Source organism: Sapajus apella, unplaced genomic scaffold (assembly GCF_009761245.1).
Source record: "Sapajus apella isolate SASKATOON/1434 unplaced genomic scaffold, GSC_monkey_1.0 scaffold4, whole genome shotgun sequence".
NCBI lineage: Eukaryota > Metazoa > Chordata > Mammalia > Primates > Cebidae > Sapajus > Sapajus apella.
The window spans coordinates 35,243,081-35,268,298 of NW_022436944.1; the positions used below are offsets into that span (position 1 = coordinate 35,243,081).

Genomic DNA, 25,218 nt, shown 5'->3' on the forward strand with positions numbered 1-25,218 from the left:
AGAATTTCAAACTTCTCTACCATTTTTAGCCTTATGCCTTACACCCTGCCTTCAAAGGTACCTGTCACCTTTTAATCTTTCCTATACTTTCTCTTGATGACTTTGTATCTTTTATTCCTTGTTTGTGATTTTGGTGGTTCCCAGGAGATAGAAGAGATAAACACATATTGTCAAGTTCAACTGACAGTCCTTTAAAAGCAAACTATTTGAGCCACTGAAGTCACTTTTAAATTGGTAAGTTTCCCCTATCTGTGTCAGGCTGACTTCTTCTAGATCCTAAGTCACATCTGTGATTGGGGTTTTGTTTGTTCATTTCATTGGTTGGTTTTGTTTTGCAAAAGATACTCTTCAGGTTGGCAAATGAGAAGAATAATCAAATGTTTCCAAACTTATATCCTGCCACTGTCTATCCATCACTCCCACAACTGAGAAGATTTAATCTTCCAATGTAAAATTTTGGTGAGGTTAACATTCAAAGTTGCTGAAAAGGAAAATTATTAAATATTACATGAGCTACATTATCTTGAAGTATTGTGTGATGGTTTACAAAATGTAGTAAAATAGACCCATCAAAAAAAAATTCATATACTTATATGCATATTCTTGCCACATAACTATATGGTTAAGGGACATCATCTGAAAACTACCTAAGCTTAATGTAATTTTTGAAAGCTTTACATTAACAGGTTTAAAGTGAAAGGCATTTTATTTTCATAGTTTCTTTTCCAATTGTCTTCCTTCACCTAAGTTTGTATAAGTTCCTTTAACGAACAGACAAATCTTTTTTTCGCCCTCATGAACATAGTTCCTGGAAGACTTCTACTCAAAGTTCAGTGTTAACCAACCTGGCCTTTCTTTTAAAGCCAGTATGTTTCCACTTATGTGAATGAAGGGAGATCCTTTCATTCCTGTTTTCTATAGAGATGTAATCATAGGTATCATGTGCAAAAATTGTGTGTTTGCTCATAGGTAAAAAACATATAACCAGTCATTACTATCAAGGAACTATTAAAATAACAAATAAGGCCAGGTGTGGTGGCCCATGCCTGTAATCCCAACACTCTAGAAGCCCAAGGCAGGAGGATCACCTCTGTTTAGGGGTTAAGACCAGCCTGGGCAACATAATGACACCCATCTCTGCAAAAAATTTGCAAAATTAGCCAGGTATGGTGGCATGTATTTATAGTCCCAGCTTCTTGGGAGGCTGAAGTGGGAGGATCACTTGCACCTGGGAGGCTGAGGTTGTGGTGAGCTGAGATCATATCACTGCATTCAGCCTAGACAACAGAGTGAGGAAAAGTTTAAGGTTCAATAATTATTATTATTATTATTATTATTATTATTATTATTGAGATAAAGTCTCACTCTGTCGCCCAGGCTGGAGTGCAGTGGCACAACCTTGGCTCACAGCAACCTCTGCCTCCCAGGTTCAAGCAATTCTCCTGCCTCAGCCTCCCAAGTAGCTGGAACTATAGGCTCACACCACCACACCCGGCTAATGTTTATATTTTTAGTAGAGATGGGGTTTCACCATATTGGTCAGGCTGGTCTCAAACTCCTGACCTCAGGTGATCCACTGGCCTCGGCCTCCCAAAGTGCTGGGTTTATAGGCATGAGCCACTGTGCCTAAGCTTAAGCTTAAATGTTTTTTAAAGTTTAAGCACCAAGCTGGTAATAGCAACTATGAGTGATATAATTATATACCATAGATAATTCAGAAATCTTATTACACTGAAAAAATGTCTAAAGCACCCAGGAACAAGGTGGCAATTTAAAATATCAGTATATCATTTTGTCAGCTTGTAAACTGGAGTAAGCAACATGAATTACATACATTTGCAAACTACTTTTCAACAAAGTAATGTGGTTTCGTTTTTTCTGAAGATAAGACATTCAGTGAAAGAACACATTTTGAAACACAATCTGCAAAGATCTTATAAGGAACTATCATGAAGAACAGTTCCTGATAAGAAAAAAACCTGATGTCACAGGCTTTAGGAGACCAGGATACAACTCATTTAAGCTGTTTGCTCAGACAGCAACAACTCCATGAATGTATCTACAAGGAAAGACTATCAAAGATAACACAAACAAGAGATGAGTGTACTACTAATTACACATACTTTAAAGCAATAAGTCTTTATTATGTACAATGACTGTTTAAACGCAAAGGTGGATAGTAAATGAAAAAATAGTCATCTAAACTAAACAGAATATAAGCATTCTTTAAACAGATGGATACCTGCTGTGTTCGGTGTACACATTTAACAGCCATCCACTTTTGCTCAGAGCTAAAAGGGTATTCAGCTTTTCTGATGTAATCTTGTTGAAGTCCATCAAGACCCATCTATATGGCACAAAAAGAAAGTTAATTCTCACCAATATGTGATTATTTTCTCCTTTAACAAAAAACAAGGGTCACAACTTGTAGCCAGGTTGGCTGGTTTATTTTTCAGTTAATGGTGAAAGAATAAGTGCTCCATCTATATATACTAAACTTCCCTACATATCAGCATACATTTTCAACATGGAAGCCCAAGTTACGTAGATATAGTCTAAGGCAGGTTTTCTGGGACTGTACGCTAACTAAACCTCCCATACCCACTGTATTAATCCCTCTACCAGCTCAAATTCTGAAAGGAAGCAGGACATAAATAAATAAAAGTACTCAACCAATTTTGAGCATATACTTTTATAATCAATAGAAGTTTTAGATTAAATCTCTTACTTCTTAGGGTCTCCAATGTCTCACTTGTTATCATCCTAGTCCCTTGCCCTCTACCACTTTATGTCCTGAATACTACTAGTCATGCAGCTATTTTCCCTACCAATAACCTTTGCATCCATATCAAACATCCAAATATCAAAAATGCCGAAAAATTATCTTCCCAAATCAAACATCCAAATATCAAAAATGCCGAAAAATTATCTTCCAAATATCAAAAATTGTTTAAACCACTCAAAATGCTACCATGTATTGCTATTTTCTATTGAAACATGTTCAGACTCTTGTTCTTGGCCTTAAATAAGGTTCCCCAGAAACCCACCACATACAGCATCTATAAAAATCCTCCTGGTCGCTCAAGTATCTTTCATTTCACCCAGGCTAGCCAACTCACTAGCCACAATCCATTTTATGCTCTTTTATTCCTCTCTGCTTCTACTTTAGTTGATTCCCTAGCTTACCTCATCTAAATCCTTCCTATCCTTCAAGCCCTCATATCCCAGCTCTGAATCTGCATTGTTCTTACATGTGACTCAATGTTCAGATTTCACTGTCTGCTGTCTTGAACTGCCTTTTGTTTCAAGAATGTCACTATAAATTCCCTACCTAAAATATGAGGTCTCTGCCCATAAAAGATGGTTTCATACTCTTTATCTCTCAAAGAAACTAATATCTTGTAAGCGTAATACAAGAAATACTTGATAACTGATTCATTTATTGAGTACTATGCTATTTTAGTTGTAATGAGACAAAATGAGATAGAAATTTGCTTTTCGGTCAAGGAAACTATATATTCTAAAACTATCAATTTTATTTCATTAACTATGTTATAATAACCTGTAATTCTATACTGTCTCTCATTTCAAGTAACCTCACTTAGAAGCCTCTTGCTTTACACAAGTATCAAGATTTTCCCTGAATATTCTTAAAAGCAGGAATAGTTATTTTTCTTACGAATGATAGGCTGAACTTAACAGGTTTCTCACTGAACCAAATATAAGACTTAGGGGATAAGAAGACAGACTGGGACAGATGAAAAGTTAACTGAGACTTCTCCCCAAAATAAATTATAACTTTACAATCATTTTGAGAACTTAACAAAGGAGAAAAAGGAAAGACTGGGAAAAGAAAGCTATTTTCCCATGACTGTGTTATTATCTTTCCATAGAAATACTGAAGAATGTTGCCTTTTATTCACTCAAAAGTTAGTATTTATCAGTATTTACACATTTATAAAGTATTTCACATGTAGATGTCAGTATTATGGAAGACGGGAACACTTCTTCCTAAGAAATCAATGACTGCTCATTAGTTTGTAACTTGCATATAAACAATAAGGTTATACTGAAATAGCTCTATGCTTTATATTTATATGAATAAAACTGGTACCCAAAAGAAAGTAAAAACAATGAAATATTATGAGTTTTTTTCACTCAATACCTAAAAACTAGTAATACTGAAATTGATGACATTGTGTTCTGTTGTGAGGGTAATGTCTCATATGTCAAAGAAGAGATTTAGGTACGTACCTTCATTGCAAGAGCAATTAAGGCCCCTTCTGTTGGCTTCCCCATTAGAGTATTGTTTCTAATTACAGCATCATTGCACACACAGCCCGCCTAAGAAAAATACACATAAAATTATGAACCTATTATTGTGTCTTAAGTTATTATAAAGAAAGTCACCTTCTTGAGGAAAAAAAAAAAGTATTTACCTCAACAATTCTGCTAACAGCTGGGTTGTAGAATCCATGAACAACATCACCATCAACAATCACTTCCCCAAACTGATTATAGCCAACTCCAGTAACCTAAAGATCATAAAGTGGGATCAATAATACAAACAGTAGGTGGTGACAAGACCTATAAAACCCCAAAACTATTATGAGTTCTGTTCATTTTATTTATACTGACACTGTTAAAGTGTTTAGAAAAGCATTAAAATTTGTCTTAAAAAAGGACATTTAGTAGAGAAATATAGATTCTAATTCTCATCACAATGATTAAAAAGACATTGGTTTCTATTTACAATATACTATTAAAAGACTAAGCTATGAAAATATACATAAGCTTAAACTTATATGGTATTACATGTATATAGCATACTACAGTTTGAAAAGAACTCAAATCCATTACCACATGTAACATATAACACAAACATGTGACCTAGACAAAAGCAGTCTTCTTTTTGCAAACATGCAGGCTTAGAGACATTGAGATACACACTAGCACTTACAAATTACTTTAACATAGCATATTACACACCGATTTTAAAAATCAGGGCAGAGACAAACCAGATATTTATATCATATGTCTAGAACAAACCAAGCTGAACAAAAGGAAATTTCACAGTAAAAAACATAAATTTAGTGGCCAGGCGTGGTGGCTCACAGATATAATCCTAGCACTTTGGGAAACTGGGGTGGGGGAATCACTTTAGCCCAGGAGTTCAAGACCAGCCTGTACAACAAAGCAAGACCCATCTCTATTAAAAATAAAAATTAAAAAAAAATGTTTAATGATACAATTTAGAGATAAAACAATTAACAAACAGTTAATGCATTACATATAACATGACCTGAAAACAAAAGAAAAACTAATATTCTACCTTCCATACCTGGAACATATAAGCACACATAATGCCAATAACCCTCCTGAATCATTCAGAAAGGGCACAGTCACCACCATAGATGGGTTATCTTTGACCAAATCTAATACGGTAAATATCGTCTCTTTTCAAAACCTATGTAAAATGGACGTAAATAAACCCAAGTGCAACTTCTGTCAATTTGTCTAACACTTACTTTTCTCAGTGAATTAGCTATAAACACATTTTAAATTACTGTACCCAACATAAGCAGTGTTAAGGGCGTTCCAGTCAAAAATCCTGCACAGACTGAGTAGGATTAGAACTTGTCCATAACCAGCTTCAGGAAGACTACTGTACAGTGATGTGCACTTAAAAGACTGTCAACATATCAATATATAATTGCTAAAATAATATGATTCATTCATTCATTTATCAAGTATTTATTACTATGAAGCAGGCTCTGTGCTAGGCAATATAGTTCATGCTCTTTTACAACTTATAATGGGGAAAAGGGACAGAAAATTTTACCTAAGATAAGGCCTAAGAAATATAAAATGCTAAGAAAACATATAACATAGGGCCATTTCTAGGTGTTCTGAAGAGGTGGCCTGGAATTATGGTGCAAAGGATGAAGAGGCATTAGATTATCCTAAGCAGTGAGAAAAGCAGCAAAGTTCCTAAAGTAGGAATAATTTTGTCACATGGAAAGAACTATAAAGCCAGTATACTTGGTGCACAGAAAACAAAGGGTAGCATATAAGGATAGAGGGGAAAATAAGGGACAGAACACGTACAGCTTTGAGGGGCCGCAGTTCAGGATCCTGATCACAAGGAAAACCATTGGAGTACCTTAATTTATGGAGTGACATGCTTAAAATTTGGTTCTAAAAGGATCTCTCAAGCTGCTTATGGAGTGAGGGCAGCAAGAATGGATAAAGACTAGTCAAGAAGCTTTATCAAAATGGCAGGTGAGAAATGACAGTAACTTAAAGAAGCTGGCTATAAAGTAGATGGCTGGGAAAATTATTTAAGAAGTCAAAATTGGCAGGATGTGATTATGGATGGACGAAGAGGTGACTGAAAGAGAGATGTGAAGGAAGAATCAAAGTTTTTGGATTAAACAAGTGTACAAGCAGAATGAGACAAAGTCTTGGTAGAATCACAGAGAGTAAAAATAACTCCACTACTAATTTACAGCCCTTTTGAAGGTAAGACACTGGAACTGTTTGGAATGTTAAACATCATGTTTCTTAAAGACATACTGTTTTTGCTTTTTAATTTTTAAAAACCTATAGAGTACCTCAGCATGCAGGCCATCTGAAGTAAATATGTGAGTAACAGTCATTTCATTCTTCGTCAGTGTCCCAGTTTTATCTGAACAAATCACATTACAGCAGCCTAAAGAATTAAATCATTACAAGTCACCAAAAGAATCAAGGAGAAATATAGGTTTACTTAAAAAACAAATCAAAGACTAAAATCCTGTCCTACTTCTCTGAATTTTATAGAGATCAAACTCATTGGTAATTTTAGATTAACTTCTCTCATTATGCCTGCTTCAGCATAAGGTGCAGTTTCTGAAATTAAAAATAAAAATTAGATGTTGACATTTTCTTATTTATTTATATACAGTTAGTTTCTACAAAGCTACTTCACATTAGCTTTATGTAATGATTTTATATAATACCTTTTCTAGAAAGTTTGCAGAATTCCTAAATATAAACCCACATAATTTCTACAGTCAGGATTTTTCAAAGTATTTCACTTTCTCATATATGGAGAAGATATTAAAATACAAACTAGAAATCAAATTCAGTACATTTTTGGAGTTTCAAAGCACACTGCACATGAAGTTTTGTCATAGCAATGTAACTACTATATATTTACTGTTCTTACAGGCAAATTCAACTCAAGTACAACATTTGGGATCTATAATAATACATTATCTTCTTTGACATGTCACAAGAAAAATATTCCATTAATTTACTCTAAAATTTCAGTTACTGTATGGATTTTCTTAACATGATTTAAGCATTAAAACACTATGATGTAGAAAGATTTCAAGTCCTCACACCTAAGGGATAGGAATTATTAATTGCCTTTTTCAGTTGTTAAAACCATATCTAATTTTGCCATAAACCAAACATCATTATGCAAATCTCTAGGACAAAAACTGTAAAACTCTGAGATGGTTTACTATTGACATAAACTTACACATCATTGCATAGGAATGCTCTTAACACAGACTTACCCAGAGTTTCAACTATAGGCAGTTTTTTCACAATGGCCCTTTTCTTCACCATTCTCATAACACCAAGAGCTAGCGTCACTGTGACCACAATGGGGAGACCTTCAGGAATCGCTGCTACAGCCAAACTGTAACCAATACATACAAAGTATTAAAATGTAGGTTAAACAGCAACAATCTAAATTGGATATTACTTAAAGCTTAATATAATGCAAAATTAACATGGTCAATACCTAAAAAATAAAATTCTCAAAAGGAAGAGAAAGCTGATGAACATTTACAGGATACCTGGTGGCTGCCAGGTTAAACACACTGATTAAAAATACAGGTTCTGACATCAAATTGCCTGGATTTGTACCCTTGGCTTCACCATCTCTTACTTGTGTGATCCTGGGCTACTTACTAATCCATCTCTGTAGTTTACTGTTCTCATCTATAAAATACAAATAACTACAAATGTTCAAACAAAAACTTGTACATGAATGTTCACAGTAATACTATTCACAATAGCCAAAAGATGGAAACAGGCCAAATATTCATCAGCTAATAAATGTAAAATTGTGACATCCATGCAATAGAGTATTACTTTAGCTACAAAAAGGAATGAAGTACTAATATATCTACAACATGAATAAACCTTGAAAATATTATGCTAAGTGAAAAAAGCCAGATATAAAAAGTCCCATATTATATCATTCCATTTATATGAAACATCCAGAATAGGCAAATCCACAGAAACAGCAGATTAGTGAGTAGTTGCCAGGGACTAGGGGAAGAGGAGAACTGAGGAATGACTGCTTCATGTGTACAGGGTTTTCTTTTGGCATGATGAAAAGGTTCTGAATTTGGACAGTGGTTAACAGTTGTAAAATACTGTGACCGTACCTAATTTCACCAAATTAACTCTTTAAAACTAAAAGTTTTATATGTGTATTTTATCACAATTTAAAAAATTATTTCACTCTTGCCTTTTATAATTAAAAAATAACAAGTCATTCTTTGTGCCATTCCAAATAGTATCTCTTGACTCTGCTACAAATAAGCAATCCTACTCTTCATTCTACCACTGTTCCCTCTGCTGCTTCTACTTCCTAATTTTCATTACCAACTTTCTCTTTTTTTTTTTTTTGAGACAAAGTCTCACTTTATAGCCAGGCTGGAGTGCAGTGATGCAACCTCTGCTCACTGCACCCTCTGCCTCCCGGGTTCAAGCGATTCTCCTCCCTTGGCCTCCAAGTAGCTGGGACTACAGGCGCATGCCACCATGCCCAACTAAGTTTTGTATTTTTAGTAGAGACAGGATTTCACCTTATTGGCCAAGATGGTCTCAATCTCTTGACCTCGTGATCCATCCATCTTGGCCTCCCAAAGCGCTGGGATTACAGGTGTGACATACCATGCCTGGCCATCAACTTTTTCTTTGCATAATCTAGTACATTAGCATCCTTTTCAATTACTGTAATTGACTTTTTCATGATTTACTGGTTGATTTTAAAAGTTGAAAGCAAATAAGCAACAATATTATTGCTGAAGAGTTGAAAGCAAATGAGCAACAATATTACTGCTGAAGAGTATACACTGAAGGGTCAAGAAAAAAGTATGTTATCATTAAAACTTCCTTTTCTCCTTTGGAATTCTCAAAGAGAAGGTGCCTAGCTCAAAGGGCATCCTCTTTTTTCTATTTTTTTTCCTTTTTTAAATGCTTCCATTAAGGAAAAATAGGCATCATCATTTACAATCTAGATGCAATCAATCTTTTCAATCTTTTATATTTGTCATATTAGCAAAACTTTACAGAGGAATAAATAAATTGTAAAAACTTCACTCTAAATTTTCATTTTAATGATAACCCAAAACTATTCCTGGACTTCAAGGTATCTATACTTGAAATGAGTAACATCTTTAAAATGCAATGAACTTCTTATTCACTGTCTCTGGTGAACTTGGAATGTATTTATCTTATAAATACTTATTTCAGATTTAAAGAAAATATTTCTAACAGGCTCTAGTTTATCAGTCTAATTCTTCTTTCTTACATTTGTTCTGTCAAATTGTAACATTTCTAAAAACAATGACGACTCCCAATTGTTTTGAAAAGAGAAGTTATCTTCTTTGTTCCATAACTGCTAAACATTTTCAATTTTAGATTTATAAACACCAATTACAATGATGAATCCAATGAATTTTTCCACTTCTGCATAATCTATTTCCTGTTAATTACCTTCATATTCATACCAGCCTTCATCATTTCTCCACTTACAAGCAATATGAAGTCAATGCTGGTAAATAAGCATTACAAAAGATGAATTAAATAGGGTCATACATTCGTTTAGCAAAAAGAGATGGCCCAGATTGTTGCTTGAAAACTACTACATGATAGAGTCCTTGCTGCAAAATAACCGAAAAGAATACCTGTTTCTTTTTTTGTCCTTAGAAAGAGACTACTCACTCATCAAAATCAAGGAGTTTGAGAAGATCTAGATTATCGTCATCCAAAAACTCATAGTCTTGAAATTTCACTTATATGATTAATTTCAACCCACATCATTATAGCCTACAGTGCTTCTATTTGGTACCTTGCAATGATCTTCTGATTTGTCTAATAATTGCAATGAGTATTCTCTGTCAATTATTCTCTTTGCCAGTATTGTAGAAAGTGAAAAATTCTCAATTCTCACTTTTGTTCAATGAAAACTACAAGGAACAAATCTAGAGACTGTGACTGTGGACTTCTTTCACACCTTCATAAATAACGCAATAGTTTGGGCAACATAATAAGAAAACTAAAGAGTAAGAGAATAGTGATAATTTATTTTATTATTACATCAACCCTCTCAATGATTCCATCATTTTTCTGCTTTCTTATTGTTTTAGTCGTCTTTAGCACTCTTGCAAGTAATTGTTAAAATAATTCCTAGGATGAAAATACCATAAAATACTTCAAGAAAGAGAAAAAACAGGTTCATTAAGGTTCCATAATGTAGCTTGTATTTATAAAAGAGTCCAGTGGACCCATACTGCAAAACAGAATTGCAAAACAGAATGAATTTTATTCTATTTAAAAATTTTTAAGTTTCTTGTTTTTTGGAAGACCTTGAAGAAAGAATAAAAGTTATGATACGTCAGTCTGTATAAACAGAACTAAAAAAAAAAACAAAAAAAAAACCAAATCCTTAAAAACTAAAAATTGATCCAATGGGTAATATGTCAATGTTTAATATCTCAAACTCATTCCCCATTTTTATTTTATATTTAACCCATGGATTTTTTAAACACAAATTTAAACCAAGAGTTTCAAATTGCACTTTCACGTCCTTGAGGAAAAAATATACGTTCCTTTACTATATCACAAATATCTTTTTACTTATTTGTTCCACCGATTCCTTGTAATCTATTTGACTTTTCCTTTTGTAAGACACTGATTTTTATTCTAATATATGAAATATTATTTCCTACGCCTACAACAGATGTCTACCAGGATTTCTTTTCCTTACATGCCTAAATAAGTTCTTGCCCTTTGTTATATCTATTATCATCTTTCTTTCTTTCACCCGTGTTTTGCAGGAATTCACACAAGATTGGGTAAGAGTGGTAGGCACGGATCCACTCGACCAGCACCTGGAACTTAAGAAGCCACAGGAATTTAAAGAAATGCAAAGGCTGCCCTTGGTCACACATCAGTTGAAAATTCGTACAAGAGCATTATTTTCTTTGTCTCTGCTTAGTAAAAAACTGGGTGTATACCAGTGGCTAACCCTAGTAATTCTGATGGCAGGACTTGCTATTGTACAGTAGCCCTCAGATTCTCAGCTTGATTCTAAGAACTTTGCGCTGGCTCTCAATTTGTAGGGCTCATGGCTGTTCTCACAGCATGCTTCTCAAACGGCTTTGCAGGGGTTTACTTTGAGAAAATCTTAAACAATCGGTGTGGATAAGAAACATTCAGTTTGGTTTCTTTGGAGGTATATTTGGATTAATGGGTGTATACATTTATGATGGAGAACTGGTATCAAAGAATGGATTTTTTCAGGGATATAACCGACTGACCTGAATACTAGTTGTTCTTCAGGCACTTGAAGGCCTTGTAATGGCTGCTGTTACTAAATATGCAGATAATATTTTAAAAGGATTTACAACCTCTTTATGTATAATATTATTAACACTGATCTCCTATTTTTGGCTTCAAGGTTTTGTGTCAACCAGTCTTTTTCCTTGGAGCCATCCTTGTAAGAACAGCTACTTTCTTATATGGTTATGATCCCAAACTGACAGGAAATCCCACTAAAGCATAGTTGTATACCATCTTTAACTGGTTTTTCACAATGGTGCACTAGGAATCTCAACGTTAATCTTACATAGAGGACTTCTACAGAGTCTGTGACGATATCATCATGCTGAATCTGATCATATTGTTTAAATGGTTAAAAATAAAAATGTTTAAGGATAAAATATGTGTATATATAACAAACACATTACATCTAGAAATCAAAACCTGAAAATATTTCCAGGTATTAGAATTAGAAGGAACAGCAGAGGAAACTTGAAATTTAAGTTTAAAAATATTTTACCTTTTTGATTGCTGTGGAAATGTCCTATGCACTCTTTGCAAGAGCACACAACAAATGTCAGGTATCACTTTTTGCAAATTAGATCTAATCTTATTAAATGTTTTCATCTTACTCTTTCTGTACAGACATATCAAATCACATGAAATATTCAAAGTTTGGAAATTATAATTACCTACAAAGCTGTGGAAAAAATATAACTTCTTTTGTACTTCTAGTTAGAAGTATAATTTCTAACTATAGTTAGAAAGTTGTTAAATGAACATTTTACTCATTTTAAAACAAAAAAAGGATGTGCAAGAAATGAATTGTTAAGAGTACTTGCCTATCTATTTGTAACTGATTGGAATGATCCTTTGTCTAGGCCTAATTTACAAATTTATGATCATTTCCCACATAATTTGGTACCACTGCTCCACTGTATTCTAATGCAATCTGATGTTGCTGTGGATGAAGAGTTAATAGTTTTCCCCTTCTGAATTTGATTAACTCTAGTTCTATTCACCTAGTGACCTCATAAGAATAGCATGTCAAGTATGCTTCTGGATAATACTGCTATGACTAAAGGATCCCCTGATTAATAAAATCTCTCTGAACCAGGACAGTTATAATTATCTTATAGGAAGTTATAGCTTTGAGTTTCTCGAGTGTAGTATCTCTTGTAATTAGACATGTCCCTCGCAGGCATCTGGAAACACGTTTCAAAATATGTCTCTTATAGAACAGAAGACATTTTAACCCAAAGTAGATCCCACACTCACAAGGTTGACCTTATCCCCTTGTACTTGAGTGAACTGCTACATGAATTGCTGCAGACTCGCAGAAGGTTGTCTGAAATCACCCTGCTGCGTTTAGGACACAGGTATCAGATGCAGTCTGGGAAAGTCTTGTGACTTGGAATATTTAGAAGAACCTAAGAAGACCCTATGGTAGAAATTGCAGTTGCTAATGAGAAGTCTGATGCCAGCCTAGTTACCCTTACCCTTCCTTTGTAGGTGACCTTTCTTTCTTTAGTTTCACAATTATGTAACAAGGTTGAAGTTTTTTCCATCCTGCTTGGTATTTAGTGAATACCTTCAATCTATAAAGACTTACTTCTTGCCTTAGCTTAAGAAAATATTTGTGTGTCATATCTTATGTAATTTCTCCTTACATCTTTTTGAAACTCCAATTAGTTAGAAATGGTATTTCCTGAAATTATTCTTATCATTTTCTCTCATTCTGTTTAAGACTTTTTCCTCTTTTAGGGGGGAGACCTCTTTGAGTTTATAATACACCCTAAAATGGAATTTTTAATTTCAGCAATCATAGTCTTAATTTCTAAAAACTCTTTTTGTTCTCTGATCCTTTTCTCAACAATCCATCTCATGGATGTGTTTCTTTCACTTTGTTTTCAAATTTGTCTATGTCTTAAATGTTATGCTTTCCTCTGAAATTGATTATTCAATTTCTATATTATGAACTTTCTCTTTCATGCTGCTAGTTTTCAATTCGACAATCCTTAATTGTCTATTTACATATAAAAATGCCATAACGCATTAGTAATTCCAGACATCTAGTGTGGGTTTTCTTCATTACCATATATATACATTTTCATTTTTCTAGAGGTAATTTTAATATACGACTTTAGAACTATTTACATAGAAATATTATACTCTTATAGGCTCCATATAATACTGACTTTCATAATAAAAGGTAAGCTATGTCATTAGAGAAAGAAATAAAAGCAGCAGGAGAGACTCCAATTATAAAGTATTGGAACTTACCTTACACTAATAGTAAACATTTCCAGGATATCTTTTCCCAGTAACCAGCCAACCAACATGATGATTCCTGAAACAGAATTAAATAGTTACTTTGCTCTTTTATGTAAAATCAACTAAAAGAGAACAAGTTGACCCTAGACACAAAATGGAAGGCATATTAGATCAGAATTACAAGATTTTATAAAAGTCTATTAAACTGGGGAGGTTAAAGTTAACACTGCTTAATGTGAATGCTATGCACAGTCACATACACACACGTGTACACAGACACACCACACATGCATGCACACACACACAGTTTTACCTTTGGTTGACAATGCTCCCACCCATCCTTAAGGAACAATATCTGATAATTTTTTTTAAAAAGTACCAGTATTTTCATACAATGAAAAAAAGAAGATGGCAGCAGCAAACATATACGTCTATTTACTATCAAATATGCAAAACCCTAGAATTTTATTTTCCATAACGCAATATCCAAACACTTCACAGTAAATCTGTACTACATACAAAGAAACACTTAGAACTTGGCTCAAAAAGTGATGTACCTTACATTAAGCACCTACGACTGCATTAACATCTAAAAATTACTACTTTCATGGCATTTAAAAAGTTTACAAATCATACAAACCAATACTCCTTGCTTTATTTATCTTTGAAAAGAATAGGGGGAAGCACACAAGCAGGTTTGTGAGGAAAAAACAAATACAGATGCATCAGAGGTTTTAAAAAACAAAGCAATCTCAAGATTGTAAATCAATATGAACATTTACGACATTTTTTTTTTTTTTTGCCTTTGGATAACTACAGATTATCCAAATAATAACCTTCTAAGATCCGATCCGAAATACTATCATGATAAAAAAAAAAATTACATCTCAAGAATTATGCCAGGGGTCAGCAAACTATAATCTGCGGATCTCCTGTCTGTTCTTGTAAATGGAGTTTGTTGGAACATAGCCACACTCATTTATTTACATATTTTCTATGACTGCTTTCATGCTAATGGCAAAGTTAAGTTTTTCCAACAGAGACCATATGGACTAATATATTTACTATCTAGTCCTTTACAAAAAAAAAAAATCCTGACCCTGATCTAGCTCTTGACCTTGGCAAGAAAAATTATGTCCAATGTAATACACTAACATAAAACCAGATAATCATAAAGTTGAAACATTGATTACTAAATTTGAAATGGTTTTATGGTATAGTGCTAATAGAAACTACAAAGATTTAATTGGCTAGAATGCCCTTCAGTTTATCAAATTCACTGTAAAACTTATAGAAAATGAACAGCAATAATCAAATTAAAGTAGTTATGAGGTCACACACACCAGTCAAACAAAAACAACTAAAATATCTTCCCACCTTCTACTTTATGTTTACAACAAAGATAGATGGATAAACAAAATTAATACTTAAGAAGTTATTTCAACTAATATTGTATTAACAGAAATATTGTTTTAAAATTGCATTACTCCTATAATCCCAGCACTGTGGGAGGCCAAGGTGGGCAATCACCTGAGGTCAGGAGTTTGAGGCCAGCCTGGCCAACATGGTGAAACCCATCTCTATTAGAAATACAAAAAAAACAAAAATTAGCTGGGTGTGGTGGTTTGCGCCTGTAATCCCAGCTATTCAGGAAGATGAGGCAGGGGAATTGTTTGAACCCCAGAAGGCAGAGGTTGCGGTCAACCAGGATTGCACCATTGCACTCCAGCCTGAGCAACAAGAGCCAGACTCCACCTCAAAAAAAAAAAAAAAAAAAAAAAAAATTGAATTACTGACCTTAAAATACTAAACTAGCTGCAATAATTAACATGTAAGAAAATTAAGGGAGAAAAGACTCCAAAATTAATGCAAGTGCTTAATGTGTGATAAAAACATGATTTCAACTCAATGAATAAAGAATGGATTAGAGAATAGGATAATTAACTTGAATTAAAAAGTTAAAACTCTACCTTAAGCCCAGTCCTAAAATAAATTTTAAATAGTAAAATGTCAAAAATAAAAAAACCAACAATGTTTTAATAAATGTTTTCATAACCATGAGGTTGGGAAAATCTTTAGGAACAGAACAAAACAACCTTAACTGCAGAGATTATCAATAGGAGGGTGCTAACAGAATCTCAAGTAAAAGGGAGTGCTTTAACCCACTTGTGCCTGAGGTTGCAATTTTTTGTATTTTTGCAATCAGACATTGAGCAGTAGGATACAAATAACTCCAACATGGTTAGTGTTCCAATAATGGAACACTAGGTATAAATAAATACATATATTGCCTTCATATCAAGTTTATTCTACATCCCTAAAGGCAACTTAAATGAAAAAGCAAAAACACTTAAACAACAAAAAGACTGATAATCTAGTCATATAAAAAGCTTTTTATCCATCTAAGATTTAAGACACAGGAAAAGGTACAAAAGAAATTGGCAGGTCATAAAGTAAAATAAAAACAACCCACACATGACAAAGCATTCAGTTTCCCTAATAACGAACTGGGAAATCAAACAATGAGAACTCTTTTATTTACAGTTGGAGTTAATGACAACACTTAAAGTTGGCCAAAAATTTAAAAGTTACATGGATCCCCTTTGACTAATTTTATTTTAAGAACTTTTCCTTAAAAAAGACAAGTATTTACAAGAAGATACCCACACTGAAGTAGTATTTATATGATCAAAAAAACCTAGATAAATGTCTAACAGAGGTCTCATTATATTTTCCCACAAAATGGAATACTATACAACCTTTACATTTGTTTTATGTATCAATTTAATGACAAGAGTTTTATGACAGGATATGTGAAACAAAAATAGAAAAGCAGTCCATAAAACTATAGTACCACATTTTTGTTGAAGACTATAAGGACAAATACTAAAATGCTTAAAGAAATATTTTCTAATTACAAAAATTATACAGAATTCTATTTTTGTCTTTGTCGAAATGAATAGTGCCTAGGAGTTAGTCTTATAATTTTAAAAAGTATTAAATTAAAAAAAAAAAAAAAGGCCAACAAATAAAACTAAAATAACACCACCCTTCACATTCAAAAAAGAAAACTAAAAGATATATACATACTCACTCTTCTCTTACCTATTATACCAAAAGAATAAAAGGAAAGTTGTTTTCCTAAGAGGTCCATGCTCTTCTGCAGAGGGGTTTTTGGTGCCTTGATAAATTGAAGAAGAGTGTCACCACAATTAGCTATATTTACTAAGCTTTATCAGGTGCCAGGGACTTGGTAAGTCCTTGACAATGCAATTCCTAAGTCAACCATACAACTCTCCCAGTGAAGGTAAGTATCACCTTCCCTGAGAAAACTGAGACTCAGATTTTACACAATGCCCAAGTTCACACAGTAAGGAATAAAAATTCTCGATTTTTAAAAATCTGTTTATTTGAAAGGTCCATTTTCCCTATGCTTCCTTTTGAGGAAAAATCTGTTCTCCCCCCACCAACCTCTGCAGGACTTCATTACCATCAGCTGCTCTCTCATTTACTTTTCCAATTTTCCCCTTCCTGTATCCACAAACATGCTACTAACCCGAGTCTTTTAATCCCATAGGATTGCTGACCCACTAACCCTCTTCTCTATTCATCCCTTCACTGCCACACCTCTTGGAATGAATTCCCACATTGTATCACATACTGGAATTTTGGCAGGTTACCTGAGAAATCCAGATAATTTGGGGAGAGCATGACATGCACAGAATGCAACTTCTTTTTATAATAAAAAAGCACTTTAAATGAGAGAACTCATCTTTAATACTTTTAGCCAAGAAGATCTTATAGGTTATTTTACTGGCAATCTTTACCCTGCTACACCTACCTGGAATTATGTGAAGCCGAAAAACTTTGAAAGAAGACATATTCTAATTACTAATCCTTAAAATTACCATAACACTAATTTCTGAAAACAGTAAGATCTATAAATAAGTGGCTACAAGCCTTTTTCCACTATAAACAAATGAGTAAAGGTCAAAATCCTTTATAATACTAAAACCATCAATTTAGACCTTTTCAATTACAGCCTTTCCAACTATATATCTAAACAAAGACAAATGATTTCCATTCTGAATAAAATATTGCTCTCAACAGTATATAAAATAATCCAGTATTATCCTCTACTTACAATGAAGAATTTCAGATTTGGAACAAATATATCATTAACATATGAAATACTCACCTCTTCTGCTTGCATCATTTTAAAAACCTCCCCAAATTCAGAATTTTCTCCTGTTCCAATTACAACACCCTAAGGGGAAAAACAGGAAAATACATTTACATTCAGATGGAATGTAAACCAAAACTCTCTCTCTCTCACACGCGTGCACACACACACACACACACACGCGTGCGCGCGCGCACACCCCCAAGATTTCCTTAGCAAATTTACTTTTTATGTTACCATCATTAATTAGCATTTGTCCCTTATGATGCAAACCCTGGAAACAAATATTACATTAAACATATTGTTGGCTGGGTGCAGTGGCTCACACCTGTAATCCCAGCACTTTGGGAGTCCAAGGCGGGTGGATCACTTGAGGTCAGGGGTTCAAGATCAGCTTGGCCAACATGGTGAAACACCAACTCTACCAAAAATACAAAAAATTAGCCAGGTATGGTGGCATGTGCCTACAATTCCAGCTACATGGGAGGCTGAGGCAGGAGAATCACTTAAACCCAGGAGGTGGAGGCTGTAGTGAGCTGAGATTGCACCACTGTACACCAGCCAAGAGACAGAGCGAGACTCTGTCTCAGAAAAACAAAACAAAAAGTACTGCTGACTCAATTCTGAGGCCTATTTTTTGCCTATATTAGTATTTTTCAAATCCAAATCTGTATTATCCTCAATAGAGACATTTAATATAGTTTTGTTTTACCCCTTATATGATAGTAAATGTTGTCTTTTGCATTGGTGGAGTATCAGAATCCAGGAAATGAACTATGTGAAATCGATCAGTAGGTGAACAATATATAGTCAGAATACTACAGCCAGTATCGTATCAACTAAATTAAAAACTTATTTAACTAGTAATAAACATATCCATGAAACCACTGTTTCTTTCTTTAAAAAGAAAGAGGTATTAAGGACTCTCCATTATCTGGTAAATGGCAGAACTATGGAAATATTATACTTCAGGGACACAAATTCTCCCCAGTTTCACAAATAGATGTAATGGGTTAAGTTCAATTTTATCTTTTCTTTGTCAGGTATTTGAAAAAGTCCACATAAAATTAGCAAAAAATAATTAAGAAAATAGTTTAAAACAAATAAACTGCTTTTTTCAAAATAGAGAAAAAATTACCTTTGCTTTGCCACATCTGACCAGTGTTCCCATAAAGGCAATGTTACTTCTTGATGCAAGATCTCCATTAGTTGCAGCTGGCTGAGGAGCTGTCACTTTAGAACAAGGCGTTGTCTCACCTGTCAAGCTGGACTCATCAATGGAAAGATCCACAGCCTTAGGAAACAGAAAGAATTCCAGATGCAAATTTGTGCTACATTTAACATCTTTAGAGTTCATAGTTCATCATCACTTCTTCCTCAAATATCCCTTTTCCATTGATTAGCCACATCTTGTATCAAAACCATCACTCTAAGACAAAAGACTAGAATCAGTAAAATCATACAATTAAGTCAACAAAAACTAAGATATGCAAAGTAGAATGTTGCACCATGAGACTAGATTAGCCTAAAATTTAAAATACAACTAGGGAAAATCTGACACTAGCTAAGGCTCAATCTTCATCTAGAGAAAACTCAACTTTTCATAACAAAATATTATTTCCTAATTTTGTCAAGTCTCTAAAGTTCTGGAAATGTGGCTTGCCAGATTAAAACCACCAACGATAACTGAAAGTGATACATGAATAAAGAGTAAAAATGTTACTTAGAAATCATTTATTTTGGAATCAATTTTCATAAAATTATTCTTGCTATACATCCCTACGATTATTCCAAATTACAATTTGCAAGAATCAAAAATGTATACAGATGTTTTCATGCAGATCGTAACTACCATAGTATCTTCCAACTCTGCAACAGGGATCAACTCTGAAGTCGTCACTCCTGTGTTCTAAATTTAAATCTTTTTCTGTTTTTTGGTTTTTTTTTTTTGGAGGGGGTGAAAAGTTACAAATTAACATCTTTTCAAATGGTTTATTTCTGAGCATAAAAACCTCAAATAACATCATGTAAAATGATTATTAAAAACTGGTTAACAGAATCTTCCTCTCCACAACAAAACTGTTTTAATTTGATCAACACCATTTTTACATTCACTTAAATATTTGTTAAAGCTTACAATGTGCCAGGCCCTGTGCTTTATCACATACAGTAGGAGAATCAGCAGTGAACAAAACAAAGTTTCTACCCCTGGATATAATTCTAATGAGAAAGTGATTTTAAACAAGCACAAGTATATAATATAATGCCAGGTAGGGGGAAAACAACAAACATAATAAAGATAGAGTCACATTTTAGATAGAAGAGAACATCCCCCAAAAGTTGGAAAATAGACCTGAGCGCTCTGTGAGAGGATTCCATGTAAAGAGAACAAATAGTACAAAGACCTTGGGGGCAGAAACATGCTTGGTGTGTTTGTGTGTTAGGCAAACATGTAACTGCAAAAATAAGAGTTTACATTAGATTGTTAAGTTTGAAAATATTCAGCATGAAAATAAATATCATATAACTATCCAGAGAGACACAATAGCGCTAGCATTTCCCAAAACTTTAGATACTATGACAATGGAATACATTTTAGTATCAAAATAAGCTTACAAAAATTATTCTTTAAAACACAGATCAATAAGTCCTTTAGACTTTAAACAATTTTGCATTTAACATAATTGTGTATGTAAACACAAGCTGGTTAATAAATTCAGGTTCATTACCTCGACCCAACTAAAGATTTAAAACACAACTGCCATGTTCAAAGGTAATTAAATTTTTCTTTTTTAAACAAACTTTTTTTTTTTTTTTTTTTTTACTTTTCTTTCCATGTGAACCTTGGACTGTTTAACTTTTCATACTAACACATTTACTAGCAAGGTCAGAAAAAAGTCTTAAAATAGGTCTTTCTTCAAAGACAATGCCAATACAAAAAACTGGCTGACATGTCATTGCTTACAGTCTGCTAGGCACTATGCTACATACCTATGCTAAATTATCACATTTAATCCTACTAACAACTCCTACTAACAAGTTACTATTATTATCCCTGTTTTACAGACACTGAAAGGTTAAGTAACTCACCAATATGTTATAGAGGTAGAAAGCTATGCAGATAAAATTCCAATGTTGAAAGATTTTAGCTCCAGATTCCTCTTAATTATTCAGAGGATCAATCTGCAAATTATTTCTCCTCCCTAATTATGTAACCACTTATAGAAAAAGACAGGTATAATACATAAAGCAATGAAATGTAAAAAATTATGTGTTTTCTGAATTACAACTTATATAAGGTTCATTTTATTTAGGAAGCTCATCTTTAATGCCTGTTACAACAGAGTTGCACATTTTCCAAGATCTTAATTAGAAAAAGACCCACTAATATTTAAAAATAAATACTTGTAGAAATTTACAGAATTCCTTCCCTAAGCGAGCTAAAACTCATGTTTTCCCTGCGAAGACTTTTGCTTTCAATGTAAATCTTAAATATAGATAAATACTAACATAAAGTGATTAATATGGGGAGAAGGAATTTTTTTTTAATCTGTTGTTTTCAACGAGAGGAAAAGTATGGTTTCATGGCTCTGTCAATGACCTAGCTCTTTGGTTTCAGCCTCAGAACAACAGCACAACAGCCACTTAAGAGAGTTCTTGTCTGGTGTAATAGGCAAGCTGATATGGAAGAATAAGAGACTCAGGACTCTTATTTTTTTTATACCATTATAAATTGATAACTAAAACTCTTAATTATCAGAATATATAAATGATCAAATTTGTCTAAATCTTACAATGTCCCAATCTGCAAAGATTTCAACTATCTGTTGAATAAGAATATTTTCTAAGTCACAAGTTATTTTTTCTTAATAGTGATTGCAAGAGTTTTCACAGGAAGTAGTTTTGAGGGAGTGGAGGGAAAGAAAAGGTGGAATTTAGTAAATTAGGCAAGCCTATTACAATTTAATTAACTCACAATTTAATTCATCTGAGAAGAGATATTACAGTAAATATTCATTGCATTCATGAGAGAAAGGTAGGATAAAGTGAAATCAAAGAATCAGCCAGCCCCACACCACCTAGCCAAAAGTTTAAGTATTAAACCCTCAGAAGACCTGTTAATGAACAAGAAAACTGATTTTCACTTTTATTCTTCTTTAAGCACTCTGGTGGAGGTGTGAATAAACTATAAAGCAGTTCAAAAATCAGAATATAAATAAGAATCAAGATGAATATATAATCCACAATCTGAATATTTAACATCTATACAATAAAAATGATTGGAAAAATTCACAAGATTATTATTCCCATAAAACATTAGGGAGAAAGAAAGCAAATGTCAGTCACAAAGGTTTCCTGAAAGGCAGAAAGTACTTTTAAAAATTTAGTTTGATATGAAACAAATCACAGCTACAAATAAGTTCTTAAGCTAAAGAACAGTATAACATACAGTATACTGCTAAGGCAATCACCTCTCAAGTCTAGAATTAAAAGCAAATCATTAAAAAGCAAATCAGAAATGGATTTCTGTCCCCAGAAAACAATCTTCCAAAATATTCACCTGTAGCTGCCTGATGATGATAAAATTTCTTACTTCTGGTCTCAAAAAATAAGATTCCTCAGTGTTTATACAAATAAAGAAAAATGTAATTTAAAATCTTCATGTACTCTAACTTATTAACACTCAAAGCCAAGTCAACCAAGTGTTATGTATTGTTGAAAACGATACATGAAATTAATTTTATCCCATGTTAAATGCTTGCATAAATTGCTAACTTCCTGATTTGAGTATACAGATTGAACTTGATCAAGCTGCCAATAATCTAAAGGTCACTATTTGGTTAACAAGGAGTTCTAAGATAATTTACTATGACTATTAAACCAAATTTCAAAAAGGGATCTACTTTTGCTACAGTCCTTTCCATCAAGCAGTAAAAATGTTTAAAAAACAAAACTACACTAATTCAGTCTCACTGCTATGTATTACAAAGATATGTCTTTGTAAATCTGACTTAGTAAGAAACAAAAGTTGTTTCTCTTTAGCCTTTTTAACGTGAATAGTATTTCGCAGCTCACATTGTTTTTAAGCCACTGAACTATAAAAAGCCAACAACAAAACATTAAGTAGCCGAAGCTGATTACTTACTCTTACTAGGAGGGTGACCTAAAAGACCACCTTCCCAGTGTTATAAGTATCTCCAGAGTGGTTCCGAGTCATATAATAATATCTATTACAGAAACAGACATCCTTTCCAAGGTCAAACATGTGTGACAAACAATTTTTAGCGAACAGGAATGTTTCTAAACTATACAAATATACTATATATCTTCTCCAACATTCTACTCAATTTCTTTCAACAATTTAAAATTTCTACTTCCTACAATATTTGAAAAATAAACTGCTCTTTTTGTTACCATTTTGTATATAAGTTAAATTCAGAAACTTCTAAAAGCAAAGTTTCAGTGATAAATCACAATAAGAGAATGTATCAAATTTACTTACCAAAAACCTATCACATTGCAGTAAAAACTTGTAACTTGGGAGTGATGTAACAAAATAGTGGAGCAGGGTACTCGAAAAATTGATCCCTTGCTGAAACAATCATAAGCTGGCAAAAACTGACAGAATCAACTCTGGAATCAAAAACTTAAAACAACCAGGAGAGTGCTTAATGAAGAAAAAGGCAACTGAATTTCTGTAAGAAAACATAGTGGCATTTACCTGCCCAGGTAAACAAAATGCCACTATATTTTCTTACAGAAATTCAGTGAGAATAGAGACAGCAGCCTGCAACTCTCGTTGAAGCTTACTGGTACCAAGGGGCTAATACAGATCTTCTTAAAATACTCCAGTTGTATGTTTTGACCTGTCTGGCAGTTCCCTGAGAGACCAGTACAAAGGCTGGCCTTTATTTCACATTCCTACCCCATCCAGCTAGAGTGGCTTTCTGGACATTTGTGAAAATATTAAAGACATACTAGCAGCCAAAAGGCTCTGGACAGGACAACCAGGAGACATACTGAAAGGCTGACAAGAGGGTGAAGTGGGAGTTTCTTGGGAAATTAGGACTTAGAAGGGCCAGTGCAAATACCAGGGAAAAGGGAGTACAATATGCCTTGGACTGGACACATTCTCAGAAAAAACCTAGGAAGACCCTAGGATTGCATCTCTGGCAGCTATGTGGGTTCAGCACAAGCAGGAGATGAGGGAAATGGCAGAGTAGTATACAGCCTGGCTTAGCACTGAAGTACTCCAGCTCAGACAGCAGGAGAATGGTATATATTTTCTTTTTGGCTCTAGGCAGTCAAGGCTGGCTGCTCAGATCGGGACACACATGACAAAGGATACAGTCTTTGGGAAGACAATTTGAAAAAGACACTAAACAAATGGACCACTTCAGTCTTCACAATCAAAAACAACAAACTCTGGGGAAGAGGGAGAACTTATGTCCAGTTACAACATTATAATAGTCAAAATGTCCAGTTCTCAACAGAATACACAAAGATAGGAAAGTGAGGCTCATTCACAAGAAAAAATAAACTGACATAAACCATCCCTGAGGAAGCCTAGACATTCGACTTAACTAGAATAAGACTTTAGGTAAACTGTATTAAGTATGCTCAGTGAAACAAAGGAAACAAGAGGCAAAGAACTAAAGGCAGTCAGGAAAGCAATTTAAGAACAGAGAATATCTACAGAGAAAAAATTACTTAAAAAAAGAAAACAAATAGAAATTCTGGTGCCAAAAAATACAATAACTGAAATTAAAAGTTCACAAGGGGTTTCAACAGCAGATCTGAACAGGCAGAACAAAACAATCAGCAACCTTGAAGACAAGATAACTGAAACTCACCAGTCTAAAGGTCAGAAAGAAGAGAAAAAATGAACAGAGCCTAAGGGACCTGTGGGATAGTATCAAACATAACATACAGGCATACCTCAGAGATAAATACTGCAGGTTTGGTTCCAGACCACCACAATAAAATGAGTATCACAATAAAGTCACACAAATGTTTTGTTTCCCCAGTTCACATAAAAGTTATGTTTACACTACACTGTAGTCTATTAAGTGTTCAATTGCATTATGCCTAAAAAAAAAATGTATATACCTTAACTTTAAAGTATCTTATTGCTAAAAAAAAAAAATGCT

The 25,218-nt window shown here is 33.7% G+C and overlaps 1 protein-coding gene across 11 annotated transcripts in view; it reads right to left on the reverse strand.

Moving 5' to 3' along the window:
- Nucleotides 1-25,218, reverse strand: part of ATP2C1 (ATPase secretory pathway Ca2+ transporting 1) — a 165,313-nt gene that overhangs the window by 47,715 nt on the left and 92,380 nt on the right. For all 11 annotated transcript variants that reach the window (XM_032266721.1, XM_032266728.1, XM_032266743.1 and 8 more), the window contains 9 exons: nt 19,206-19,361; nt 18,083-18,151; nt 16,990-17,065; nt 13,894-13,960; nt 7,566-7,690; nt 6,615-6,712; nt 4,440-4,535; nt 4,255-4,344; nt 2,243-2,347 (listed from right to left, as the gene is read on the reverse strand). In XM_032266721.1, the coding sequence (XP_032122612.1) occupies nt 2,243-2,347; nt 4,255-4,344; nt 4,440-4,535; nt 6,615-6,712; nt 7,566-7,690; nt 13,894-13,960; nt 16,990-17,065; nt 18,083-18,151; nt 19,206-19,361 (882 nt within the window). The remainder of the gene's footprint in view (nt 1-2,242; nt 2,348-4,254; nt 4,345-4,439; nt 4,536-6,614; nt 6,713-7,565; nt 7,691-13,893; nt 13,961-16,989; nt 17,066-18,082; nt 18,152-19,205; nt 19,362-25,218) is intronic.